At 30.9% G+C, this 13,407-nt stretch overlaps 2 protein-coding genes across 5 annotated transcripts; one reads left to right on the top strand and one right to left on the bottom strand.

Moving 5' to 3' along the window:
• Positions 1-1,505: 1,505 nt before the first annotated feature.
• On the top strand, positions 1,506-7,649 carry LOC143143197 (VPS35 endosomal protein-sorting factor-like). Of its 3 annotated transcripts, none has more exons than XM_076304208.1 (18): positions 1,506-1,880; positions 1,961-2,048; positions 3,039-3,251; positions 3,343-3,505; positions 3,585-3,790; positions 3,864-3,994; positions 4,081-4,257; positions 4,526-4,870; positions 4,945-5,045; positions 5,129-5,310; positions 5,372-5,515; positions 5,599-5,762; positions 5,828-5,990; positions 6,071-6,263; positions 6,336-6,475; positions 6,575-6,736; positions 6,809-7,075; positions 7,153-7,649. In XM_076304208.1, the coding sequence occupies exons 1-18, from the start codon at positions 1,864-1,866 to the stop codon at positions 7,237-7,239; spliced, it is 2,943 nt and encodes a 980-aa protein (XP_076160323.1). In that variant the 5' UTR covers positions 1,506-1,863; the 3' UTR covers positions 7,240-7,649. The 3 variants fall into 3 exon arrangements, with proteins under 3 accessions (XP_076160323.1, XP_076160322.1, XP_076160324.1); XM_076304207.1 differs by having other exon boundaries at positions 1,507-1,880; positions 3,582-3,790; positions 7,153-7,646; XM_076304209.1 differs by having other exon boundaries at positions 1,507-1,884; positions 3,582-3,790; positions 7,153-7,646.
• Positions 6,765-12,819, bottom strand: Gabat (4-aminobutyrate aminotransferase). 2 transcript variants are annotated; one of them, XM_076304211.1, is made up of 10 exons: positions 12,429-12,819; positions 10,439-10,566; positions 9,794-9,961; positions 9,405-9,491; positions 9,047-9,242; positions 8,759-8,931; positions 8,504-8,644; positions 8,270-8,427; positions 7,919-8,187; positions 6,765-7,841 (listed from the first exon to the last, which is right to left on the bottom strand). In XM_076304211.1, the coding sequence occupies exons 1-10, from the start codon at positions 12,490-12,492 to the stop codon at positions 7,726-7,728; spliced, it is 1,500 nt and encodes a 499-aa protein (XP_076160326.1). In that variant the 5' UTR covers positions 12,493-12,819; the 3' UTR covers positions 6,765-7,725. The 2 variants fall into 2 exon arrangements, with proteins under 2 accessions (XP_076160326.1, XP_076160325.1); XM_076304210.1 differs by lacking the exon at positions 12,429-12,819 and adding an exon at positions 10,714-11,009.
• Positions 12,820-13,407: the final 588 nt, after the last annotated feature.

The raw sequence follows: 13,407 nt of genomic DNA, 5'->3' as shown, positions 1-13,407 counted from the left end.
TGTACTTATTTACAAGATTACTGAACGAATACCTTCAAAAGTTTCTGACCACTTCTGTTTCATGATCTATATAAAATCTCTTATTATATCTGTGTTCTTTTGATTTCGTGGATTCTTGCCAGTTAAGGGGAAAGTCACTAGTTTTCGTTACCCATTCTCTTTCTCGGCACGCATCTTGGCTCTCGCGCCAAGGTACTTGACGGCTGCGCGACAAACATGCGCAGATCATTATGTCACTAAACGCATGACAGGACGACTTTCACCCTCAAATAATTATCTGTTACTACTACTGTTAAAAGGTCTACTTGAATTATTATTTTCAAGATACTATAATGGTGTTTACATAATATTTGAGTAAAAAAATTAATTCTACCTTAAAACAGTGAAAGTAACAGATTCTTATCTTAAAAACGAACCCAACGACTAGTAGTAACAACAAAACAACGTAGCGAACTCACGCGTTTGCTGCCCTATCCCGATCAAATAAACATTTATAGGTATGAGTTTTGAGGTAAAGTGACATCATTGTTGTTCTTGTAAGTGCTCATAGCGACAAAGTCAACCGTGTATGCAATGCTTCTAAATGCTTACAAGTGCATCAGTATTGTACAAACATACGAATTCAATTACTAAAACCATAGAAAATTGTAACAAATTTGTTATACGCTAAGTATGATATCATTTATTAATATTGCTACCATCAATAATAAATTAAGTATAAGATATATAATATAATAAGTCAAATTCAATAGTAAAAGATATACATTCAATAGGGAAATTGTTTAAGAAGAGACATATGCAGGATATTTCAAAAAGATGGGACTAACTGAAACATTTAAATACTTCATACGAAGAGAAACCGAAAAATCCTAAATCATTTTGCAATTTGAAGCTTCGTTATAAAAATATTAGTGGTTAAAGTTTTCTAGTATGTCTCGGGAATCGAAATCATCGGAGCCGGTATATAGGCGCTGCTTACATATATTTTAGCCAGCTGATCGTACGATCACCAGCCATGCTTTACACACATGAAAACATTCTAATGCGTAAAATCTTTAACTGCTAATATTTTAATAATAAGACTTTAAATTTCAAAATGATAAATTTTGAATTTTTCGATTTTTCATCTTTTTGAAACATTCTGTACAGTAATAATAATAGTAATAAACATTCAAATAACCCTACAGACCACTAATTCAGTGTGCATATTTTATAAATTGTTGGAAAAACGTTTTAATAAAGAGAGTTATCCTTTTCTAAAAAATCATTTATTTAAATTAAACTCTTTTTAAAGATTGTGCATTTGATTGATAATCGTTAGAATTATCTGAATATTTACTTTTACAATCGCGGTGACTAAAATGTTAATTTAATTTAGATGAATAATAATAACTGTAATATTGTGAAAATTTCACACAAATGTAAGGTGAATGAACTTTTCTAATCAGTGGATTAAGTGATTGTGTGTGCGGTTTTATTGACATCTAATAAACCTATTTAGTATAAAATGGAACTTTTGTACACCATTAATTGATGACAAATATTAACAAAACATGTGTATACGAAATACAAATGAACAGAATTAATTATTAATTGATAACTAGCGAAAAATAGTAACCAAATGTAATTTTCCGGCCATCTGGAAGATTGACAAGGAAGGTCACTATACGGCCATATTTGTAAGATCAAATGTATGCATGCAGCAGAAAGCTCGCGCACCTCTGATTTGAGGCCCTCTAGATGAAATAATACAGTGATATATTTGTTTGATATATAATAACCTTATGATATTTATAATACATAACAATAATACGTATTATTTTTTTCTATGATTGTATTCTAAACATTCGGTACATTTGTAAAATGATGGAAGTAGACTGGTATGTATGTGCTATTTCTGTTATCAGTATTTTTAAGTGTCAAGAAGTTCAAAAACTCTACATTTTTATATACTTTATAGGATTGCAAAACCTGTAAACCATAGAATTATACGGTTTGCATGTTTAGAAGAAGCAATAGATCATCCTTTAAAACCTGTTACAATTACGGTAAAATATAAATTAATAATATGCATGCAAAGATAGAATTTATTGTATACATCCACTATTCAAAAGCTTAGGTACACCCAGTAGTGAAAAAGGTACCCTCAAATTCTGTATTTGCTTTTGTATTGATAGAAATTGAAAATTACTGGTGGATTATTATTCATTGCTAAATAAAATTTATCAAAACAATTATTCATTATTTGTTACAAATATTTATTATTTGTTTTTGTAAGGATCTTTATACGTTATTTTTATTACAGTATTCATTTTCCTTGTGTTATTATTTTACATAATTTTAGTGTTCTCTTATTCCTTGTTCATATAACCTTTCTTGCTGTATGATTTTGTATTTATTTGACTGTAAACTATGTTTTTTAATATCCTTATTTAATTTATTCTCCACTAAGTGATTGACATTAAGGTTTGATAATTATAATACCACCTCTTTCTTTCTGTTTAACATAATTGTTTGCAAGTTATAATATTAAAATTTATATTTTAGAATTTAAACTTTTTTCTTGAAAAGTACCATAAATATGTAGTTGAAATATGAAGTTATAATGGATATATGCAAAGTATGATCTAGGTTGTACTATACTTTTTTTAATTATCTAACAATATCCTTCTTCATTCAAAGTTTCTGTGATGTTCCTTCATTTAAAGTTTCTTTGATGCTATGCTTCATATTCCTTCAAAAAAGAAATTCCCAAATGAGAGCAATTTCATTTTATAAAATCTTTATTAACTGTGCTATTCTGCACATTTAGATTTTCAAATTTTAATGTTCAATTTACCAAATATAATACTTGTTTTTCTAAACTTTTGAATAGTAATATATATTATACTGCTTTATTGTGCTTCTAACAATTTTAACAATTATAAAATATACTTTGGCAGCAATATTTTGATTTGGTGATTGATTATATCAGTGTGAATAGTACTTTATGGAAGTAATATTATTTTAATCTTACCTTGTAAATTACATGATTACAGTTAATTGATGGACGTAGTGGAGTTAAACGTAATGCATTGCAGCATATAAATAGTGCTTCATCAATTGGTACACCAATATCAGTCCATGCAACAATTCCTGGGAATTCTTTAGTAGATCCATTATTAAGTCATTCTTCTCTTGATGGATCAGATCCTCTTTCTCAGTTTGCTCGAGAAGAATTAGATCCTTTATCTAAGATGGCTGCAGATGAGGTTTTTGAATTACATTTATTTAAAATGTCTAATTCATAAGTTTCTAAATTATATTCCATTTATACTACAAAGTATAATCTTTATATTGTAGTGGGATTACTCTTGCAATCTTGCAGTTACTGGCAAGAAATCTAAAGACACTGCAGAAGAATTAGTAGAATCTTGGGTAGCAAGACGTACTAAAATATTAAACAAATATACGACATCAGAAAAGTTGTCAATTCTTACTAGTTTTCTGACAGGTGGCGAGAAAGGTATTATTTTTTTCTCAATAAGTATTAAACAAATAATTAAACAAAATTATGGTTAATGTGAATATATTTATTGTAGTAGTTGTTAAAGTTCAACCAAGTGGTGGTGTAGTTGATAAGGTACGAACAAGATTGGAACAGCTAGATGATTTTGAAGAAGGATCTGTTAGGCAAATGTTAGATTTGTCACAGCAACAATACACTGCAAGAATTGAGCAATTAAATAATGAACTTGTACAAGCATGGCATTCTGATCATAGAGTTAAGGCACTTAAAATAGCAATACAGGTTTCTTTCTCATCTATTTTATGTCATTAATTATACCTAAAAAGGAGTTTAAATTAATACTATATTTTTTCAGTGTGCCAAATTATTAGTGGATACGTCTGTCATGGCTTTCTATCCCAGTAAATTTGTTCTTATCACAGATATTTTAGATATTTTTGGGAAACTTGTGTATGAAAGATTAAAGGTGAAGGCAGAATATTATAAGTTAGTATCACTTTATTAGTATCACACACGCACGCACGCACTCACGTGTGCGCGCACACACACATTCATTTTGTATTATTTTATAGACCTGGAAGTAAAGTGCCTACAAGTTTACGTGATAATTTTACACCAGACATGGTACCTGAGAATGCAAAGGAAACTTGTAGAAATTGGTTTTATAAAATTGCATCAATAAGAGAATTAGTTCCACGTCTTTATGTAGAGATGGCGATAATAAAATCTTACAGTTTTTTAACAACAAGGTAAGATACTAAAATATATTTATTCATAAATACTTCACTTTTATTTATAAATAATTGCACTATTATAAAATGCTTGCCAAATTCTTTTAACGAATTGTGTATTCTTTTTATTTGCTTCTTTAAGAAAAAAGGATTTGTTTAAAAATATTATGCAACAATTAATTTTTATTATTGTTAATGATTATGTTCATTAACACATACACGCGAGTACATAATACACAATAGACTTATATAATGTTAGTATTAATTAGGGGCTTTTGATTTTCAGTGAATTTAATAAAGCATTACTGCGAATAACTCAAATGATACGAGGAATTGGAAATCCTCTTATAGCTATATATGCTAGATGTTACTTGTGCAGAGTAGGATTAGCTTTAAACAAAACGTCTGATTTCGAATTTGTAAGAGAAAATTTTTATGATTTTCTCTTTACATATCAGCAATTATTTGGTCACTTTGTAAAAGAAGAATTGATTAAACAAAACATGTCTTTACATTCTTATTTAAGTCTGTATTCACCAGCTTTAGATTGGATTTTGCAAATTTTGGTAGCCACAACTTCTGAAAATCAGTTGGAGGATGTGCTTTCTCAATGTAAAACACAAACAAATAGGTGATTATATTACTGTATTCCATATTGGTATGTTTTATAGGATAAATTGTTATTGAACTATATTTCTCTTTCAGTTCTTTATTATTAAATAGTGTTTTAACAGCATTTAAGCCATCATATATTGCTTCACGCGCATTAGAGTTTGTAAATTTGATAATTGCAATTGAAGATGACGGTAATTATAATACATAATTTATTAGTAGATTAAGACTTGTAATTAATATATTTTTGTATGATTTTATGTTAATAATTTTTTAGGTTACCCACAATATCTTTTATATCGAAGTTTAGGTGAATGCTTAGTACAAGAACCTCCTCCAAAAGAAGATTGTCAATCAATTCTTAATATAACTTGGAAATACATAACAGATTTAACAAGTCCTTCCAAATTTATGCATTGTGTTGAAATATGGATTCAATTTACAGCAATTCATTTTTCTGTAAGTATAATTATTATTCTTTTTCAGAGGGTATTTGTTTCTTATCATTCTTATGTTGTAGGTAAATGAACTAAATGCATTTTTCGGAAAAATAATTGATCGACTTAATCCAAACAAAAATTTTGAACTTTATTATCCACAGTTACAAAAGATCATTGAAAAAATAGTATCTTATAAACAAGATTTTGAATCATTATTTGCTATGGTAATTACTATTTTTTTATTATTTTATATTTTATTTTTCATTTTAAATTATATATACAAAATATTCTAGGAAACCTTTTTCAGGATAATTTCTTACCTTTAATCGATTTGTTCCACAAGGAAAGTATTAAGGTCGAAGTTTGTAAAACTATTATAGAAGGTTTAAGTACTCAAGGCGGTTCTATTACCGATCCTATTATTATAAATGCTCTCATGTTTATCGCTAGAATAATGCACGATTCCGTTAGGTAAAGGTAACTTTCTTGTTTTGCAAATATGTATTTGTTGTCTCATAATAAGCCAATAATTTCAGTGCTTTAACCGTTGAAGATGAAAAGCGACAAATTGGTCAACTTATATGTGGTCTAGTACAACGTGTTGACTATGATCGCGATTTTGAGAAACAACTTAATTTTTACGTTGAAGCTAGAGCAGCTTTTCCTAATCTCGACAGTGTTCATATACAGCTTATACAGGTAGATAGATAATAATTTATTTGCAATACGAGATAGAAATTTTGTTAGAAAATTGTAAATAATATTTTTCTTATATTTAGTGTGTAAATAGATTGTCAGTTGATACTCGAAAGATTGTTCGTGGACATCACACGAGAAGAACATCAGCATTTGTACGTGCATGCGCTGCATTTTGTTTCATTACCATTCCGTCACTGACATTAGTTCATACGCGACTTCAGTTGTATCTACTGTCAGGTCAAGTTGCACTTTTAAATCAGTGCTTAGGTCAAGGTAACTCTTTACGTTCTTGTACACGCAGGTATTTGTTTTATAATTATAATAAAAGAAACAATATTTTGTTAGCTGATGCATGTTTTAAGGCTGCTTTAAGCTTAGTTCCAGAAATGCCAAAAACAATAGATATAGATGGAAGACAAAAAAGTTCAGAAGCATATTTACTTTCGTATTTGTCGAATTTTTTATCAACTTTGTTGGTTGTACCGGTATGTATTTAAATTAAATTTTCTTTTAAAGTACTTGCAATGTATAAGTAATTTATACAAAGTACAAAGTATTATTAAAAATCGTAACAATCTTATTAGGATAGTCCAGAATATGGTGTTTTGTATTTGTTGAGAGGTTTGCTTAATGCTGTCCAACGTTGTTTCGAGGAAAATGCACTGACGAAATCATATTTGTACTTACGCGTGCTTGATTTGTTGTCAGCAGTAACTCAGGAAAATTATCCATATCATGTTGATAAGGTACTTAAATTAAGGATTAAGATAAGACTATAACTATACAATAATATATTTTGATTTTCTTTACATATGCAGGTTGATTCTAATGATAAGTTGTACGGATCTGATCAAAAATTTATAAGCGAAGTAAACAAAATATGTTCAAAGATGGTAGAAGAGATTTTGTCTCACTTAAAGTATCTTGGATCTATTGATCAATTCGAGAAGCAGGCAGCTCTTGCACTTGAGCTTTTTAATTGTTTTGTTATTAGAGCCGATTTACGTAATCCATTATTAGCACACATGGCTGTGAATCTGTGGAATTTATCTCAACGACGTGGTTTTATAGATTCAAAAGTGAAGGTAAAAAAGAACAACAGAATTGGTACAAATACAAATGAAATTTGTTATGAATAGAATGAAATTTTCTTTCTTCACAGATGAAAACGTTAGCTTATGTGGTAGTCAAGAGTCATCATAAGGAGTATAAACATTTTTTAGATATTTTTAACAAAATGATGAAATAAAATTACGAATAGAATACAACAAATAAACGAACAAAGATTAAAATTCTATGTAATGCGATGGGAAAGAAGTATAAAATATCGACGTATAATTTAAAAGCCTCTTGACAGGAGCTTTCTTCGAAGAGAAATTAATTGTAAATACATTGAATTTCATTTAACTATAGCCGGATATATTGTAGATAAATTAACAAAACAAGTATAATTGGTTTAAGTTTGATCAGTTTGGTACAGAGTATCAGCTTCTTATGCAGCTCTTGAGAGTATATTGGATTATACCGCAAAATATCGACAAATTTTTTACGTAAATATAAATAATATTTATACTTTAATTATTGTGTATACTAACTTGTTCTGTGATACAATAAACGTGCTATATAAAAATAAGTTTTAATGGAAGACATTTAATGGAAGACTTTTAATGGCAGACTTTTGGTTTTGAATGTCATGAGAAATGTACTTCAGAAGATAATATATCTACATATATCATTATTTTTTTAAGGCTGATCGAAGCGCGTCTAAAAATATATTCGCGTGATTTTCTGTAAACGTTAAGGCGGGTCTTAATCTTACCGCTGCTGTTCCACAACCACCAGTTTGGATTCCTATTCAACAAGGCGCGTTAATAATTTAAATGTTTTGAAATATTTGCCATCTCTTCGATAAGAGTAGTGAATATTACCTTTGGTTAAGAGTTTCTTTATGATTGTGTCTCGTAGTTCAGGCGAAGCACAGTTAAACGCAATGAATGTTCCACGACCTCGAACTGAATTGATTATAGTAGAAAATTCTTTTTCTAAATTCGTCAGTTGCTTTAACGTGTAATCCCCGACGCGTGTAACTCTCTCCAACAGATTTTCGTTTCTTATTGTTTCTAAAACTGCTTCGAGCAATATTATTTTACTAGGATCTCCCATCCAAGTATTAAATACACGATACGATTGCTTGGGTCTGCAACGATACATCGTCACGCTTAGTATATTAATTAAAAACCATATCTATTTTTAAATAATTCACTGTTGCGATAACTCACTTCAAAGATTCGGCGTGATAATAACCACCCAATTGCATCTTCTTACTGAAAGTCACTAAGTCCGGAGGAGATTCTAAATTGAAATGCTCATGGCACCACATTTTTCCGGTTGGGCCACCACCTGTTTGCACCTCGTCGATCAACAAAGCTGCTCCGTGCTAAAATGGCAAAAAGAAAGTAATTAAAATGCAACATTTCAAGAAATAATAACACAAGGTTTCAATTACTGTGTACCTTTTTCGTTATGCGTCGCAATTCTTGGAAAAATTCCGGGGAAGCGTGATTGTCACCCCCTTCCGCTTGAATCGGTTCCACTATCACACCGGCAACTGGAATTTTCTTCTCAGTTTTGTACTTCTCGAATAATTCTTCGATCTAGTGAAACAATGTTACAAAACAACATTCTGTAATCGAACACGATAATGTAAAATACGGTACACAAGATAAGTCGATCAACGTGTATCGTTACATTCAACAGTGAGTACATACTTCGGCCAGGCAACGCTGATCTTCCTTCTGATTCTCTCGTACATTTTCATTCAAGGGGTATTTGTACACAGGAAACGGGGCAATAGGCCAATCAAAGGCCGGAATATCTATCTTATGAATGTATTTGCTGTGCGTTGTCGAGAGCGATCCCAATGTTCTCCCGTGAAACGCGCCTGTTAACAAATATTAATGTTATCGTTTTAATTCGACACGTAACGTGTCGTGTACAGCGATTATATATAATTAATTATACTTTTTGCTCTCTGTTTATCGATTATACTTAATTACCTTTGAACGAAAGTATGGAAAATCGTGGCGTGCCGGGAACCTGATTCACCATACAAGTTTCCATTTCTTCTTTTGTGAAGGATGCACCGTGTCTCTGATTCTCAGCGTACCAAATAAAAATGTTTTTGAAAGCATTCTCGTTAGAGCAAGAGCCGCACATCATAGTCGTGATACAGGATAATCCTGGAGGAGCAACCTGAACATATATTAAGCGATATTATAAAAATTATTTTATCGTTAGGTCCAGTATGCATTATAAAATTCTAAATAAATAGAAGGAGTAATACCACTATTATACAGATGATAGTGTACACAGATTTTTTAAAAGTCGTGTGTCCGCGATAATCGCGTTACTCACCCCTTTTTGTAGCAAAATCTTTTTCAATCTGTTTGGCCAGTCCTTTCCGGGAAAGACGCCTAATGCAGGTCTGTTTGCTATGATTCTCTATCGACGAAATGAAATAAACTTTTATTTTGTGCGATATAATAAAATATTTGGTCGTTATGCGACTACTATGATCCACATTACGATAATAAAACTAGAAATTTATATCGTGTGCGTTATTCTTATTTTTTCGTTTTAGATTACTATCTTTTTATAGATACAACATCGACACGAAATTGTACAAAGAAAATTGCTTAGTCGTCCTTTTTCTTGGAAATTGGAGTTTCTTTCGCAAGATGTTTCGAATAAATTATTTATAAAAAAAAAAGATAAAACAAGAATTTGTAAGGTATTTCGTTTACCTGATTAACAGGATCGGCAAGGGCTCTTAGCATAGCTGGATGGTTATAGCCTAAGGGCATCGACGAAATTTGCATATAAACATCGAGTAGAGCGTTCCCATCGACATCCATTATGTAGTTACCTGTTGATTTTTCGTAATCCGCGAAGAATTGTACGGAAGAGGCTTGCTAGAGTCATTAATTTTAACACGCGTTTAGGGGAAATCAAGTCATATAAATTAATACCAAACTCGTTTCAACAAGCGTGTATAAATACTTTTATGCCATTACATAATTCAATGGGCACATTTATCACGACGCTTTGATATCATAAATAAAATTAAATAAAATATTTTAGAAAATAGTAATGTTCGAGAGTCACGTAAACACAGTTACGCGAGGGATACTTCTTATTTACATATTAAATCGAGCAAGAAAAGATAGAAAGATTTAAGAAAGAAATCTAAAAAAAAAATAAATTAAAAAAGATAAATGAAAAAAATCTATAAGAGATTTTTAATCAGTAACAATCAGTTACGATCAATAAGTACGTCCTCAATACATATATCGATTTAGCAAACAGAAGCGACTCAATCTGTTCGTTGTACAAATAGAAACAATAAATTGCATTGGAAGTAATACGACACATTTGTAATCTTGACGTACTTGCATCGCATTGAGGTCCCGTAACAAATTACGTGATTGAGGGCCTGGTATTTCTGTCGTGACTACTGGCTTTTTTGGTTCCTCCGATAAAAATCCAGTTATGCATCTTTTCCACGATGTTGCGTTTCCTATTCAAAATCAATAGAGGTTACCTTCTCAGTTTCAACGCGAATTGCACTTAAATAGATGCGATTCGTTTATTCTATTCGTTCATTCAATTTTCAATTGGATCGAGCATCAAAATCCCGTTATGTACGGTATTTATCATACTTAACCTCCGTGAAAAGTATGGATTCGTGTTCTATTTCCTCGATGTATAATTAAGAAAATAATGAAATTTTTATTGCCATCGAGAGTTTTCAAAATGAAAAAGTTAAGAGACATAGTTGGTATTAAAGTGTTCGTCGCCGATTTTTTCTACAGATATTAGATTCTAGATACGACATTTCAATCTCGAAAGCATTCGTTAACGTATTATTGCGTATATCGTCGACTTTAATCACGTTACTCGACCCTCGTGTTCAATAGACCGAACATTTAGTTTCATTGATGTCAGTTAAGGATAATTGGTTGACACACTGACGCACTTTCACACGACTTATACCCGTCACATTATATCAAGGAATATTTAATTGATCTGCTTTCTATCACATTTCTATGTATTAATGTAAATCGTTCTTCTACGAATCCAGTGTCTGTGGTACATTAATTGCAATCTACCAATAGTTTTGTCGTGCTTATCGAAAACGACAATAAACATACATTGTATGCAACTTTAAATCCGTAATAAAATGTTGAATGTTAAAATGTCAATGTTAATCGTTGTCATAAATATTACATTTGCGATAAGATTTAATCTAAATATACTCTTATATATAATCTTATTATTAACGTAATCTTTTAACTGTTACACTGTAAATACACAAACTATTACATAGATATCTCGTATCATGTTTATTCTCTTCATTGGATTAAGCTTTAATAGTAGATCAGTTAATTCCTGTTTTTTTTTAAAGCTAGAATAGTACACCATTAATTAATTTTTCTATGTTGTTTTATTAAGCGAATGAGCTTAAGTAATTGGATCATAATTGAAATTTGAAGACAGATTTCTGAAAAGCAGAAGTGTAATTAAACTTTGAGTTTATTTCTGGACACGCAAGGTCAATAAACAAGTTTTTAACTCCGTGAAGTCAAATATACGTGTGTAGTCATTTACAATTTATTGAAGTGTACGATATTTAAGATTTTGATAAGATGGGTGCTGAAGTATATGCACACAAATTTAGATATGGTATAATAGAAACATAAAAGTCGTAACGTGGTTATGTTGCAATGTTTGTTTCGAACGAACGAATTTATTTTTGATCTTCCGTTCGTTTCACTTATCTCGAAAGATGAGCCGAAATAAATTTTCCACATCGATAATTTTTCACCTAGGTTACGAGACAAGTTTTTACGACGAAATAGAAAAAATTATCAGCATACCATAATATAAAATACAGTTATTTTCGTACGATAGAATTTGAATGATAGTTGTAACAAAAATAATATTTCGATCGGCATTCAAGTTCTAAAAATATTCTCGATTTTCATGCGTAAAATTGGAGGGAAATTTTAAAAGAGTCATTTGACACAAACTGTTTGAAATTTTTAACAGAAATTGAAATTGCAGTTTCTGAAATATTTCTTGATTTCACGTATTACCAATTTAATCAAATAGAGTGATACGAAATTCATATTCAACGCAAAGTTCTTTAACGATCGTTGCTCGAATTGCACAAAAATTGTGTATTTGGACAGAAAGTGATACGTATAAACGTCGAAAATGAGGTTTATAGAAGAAACCGAGTTATCGATTCTCCAGGAGTACCGTGCGCGGTCTGATTTACAATTTCGGTAAATTCTTAGTAACCGCATTGGAATTTTTTATGTAATTTGATACAATGACGAACGAAAGCAAGGAATAGTCCAAAACCATGATACGTACCATTGATGAATTGCCATGACAAGATTCGACCGCACAGAACTGTCTGACACTTGTTGGCGAGCATTTTGTGTTTGTGACAGTAATGTGGTCTCGTCTTCGATTAGATGGACCTTCGCTGTCTTGTTTAATCACCTCTGTGATAAACGTTGTAAGCGAAAGGATAGATACGCACTGGTCACAGATAATGCTTCGATCCTGCCACAGGAATATTCGACCGCTTCCGAGACTGTACGAACCGGTTGACTTCAGCCGTGAATTTTTGACTGAACGTTACACAACCTAACCTTGACTCGTTTAATTTACAAAGCTTTAATATCTTCCTGTTACTTCGACGATTGCTCTTCAAGTGATACTTTCCGATCTCGTTCAGATTAACATCTGTGGATGGACACGTCCAACTATTGATAAAGACTTCGAGTTCCACCTTCCTACAGGGCGCTTTCGTGCGAATACGGCCATGTACGAAGTTTCACGAATATTTAAATCCAATGGCGCGTACATTCTTGTATTTTCTCTGTTGCTTTAGCGGCACTTATCTACACGTGTGATTGCATTACAAATAATTGCTCGCAAGTGAAGTATCTTTGGATTAATGATCGAATCGTTTTATTGGTTCTGAGAAGATAATTTCATAATCTTTTGCTTATCTTTTTTATTTTTCTTATTTCGAGAAAAAATGAACTATTTGATTAACGTGTATTAGTTTAAATACCGTTTACGAGTTTTTATCTTTTTATTAATAATGACTTTGGGTTATTTTGTGTTTCTGTTTCTTTTCCTCTAATACATCGAATAAAATTGTTAAATAAATAATAAATGTATAATAAATTATTTTGTTAATCATTAAATAATAATAATAAGAAATAACATCCATATGGAATAAGAGATTCACTTTCCTTTGCATAGTTCTCATCTGTTTGATTTTAAAACATCATAGTGGCCCGTGTCACGAATAATAATCTACTTGTCGACTATTATA

The sequence above is a fragment of the Ptiloglossa arizonensis genome, chromosome 2, assembly GCF_051014685.1.
Source record: "Ptiloglossa arizonensis isolate GNS036 chromosome 2, iyPtiAriz1_principal, whole genome shotgun sequence".
Taxonomy (NCBI): domain Eukaryota; kingdom Metazoa; phylum Arthropoda; class Insecta; order Hymenoptera; family Colletidae; genus Ptiloglossa; species Ptiloglossa arizonensis.
Note: the sequence above shows the minus strand (reverse complement) of the source record. Positions and strands in the feature narration are given on the sequence as shown.

What these genes read in the sequence shown, in the direction of transcription:
- LOC143143197 (XM_076304207.1), top strand. An exon ending in GTGAAGGCAGAATATTATAA is followed by an intron (nt 3,995 to 4,080) that starts GTTAGTATCACT and finishes ATTATTTTATAG; the next exon opens with ACCTGGAAGTAAAGTGCCTA. An exon ending in AATTGCAATTGAAGATGACG is followed by an intron (nt 5,046 to 5,128) that starts GTAATTATAATA and finishes ATAATTTTTTAG; the next exon opens with GTTACCCACAATATCTTTTA.
- Gabat (XM_076304210.1), bottom strand. Translation starts at nt 10,822, where the DNA reads ATGTCTCTTAACTTTTTCATTTTGAAAACTCTCGATGGCAATAAAAAT. An exon ending in ATCAGCGTTGCCTGGCCGAA is followed by an intron (nt 8,645 to 8,758) that starts GTATGTACTCAC and finishes TTGTTTCACTAG; the next exon opens with ATCGAAGAATTATTCGAGAA. An exon ending in TATCACGCCGAATCTTTGAA is followed by an intron (nt 8,188 to 8,269) that starts GTGAGTTATCGC and finishes GTATCGTTGCAG; the next exon opens with ACCCAAGCAATCGTATCGTG.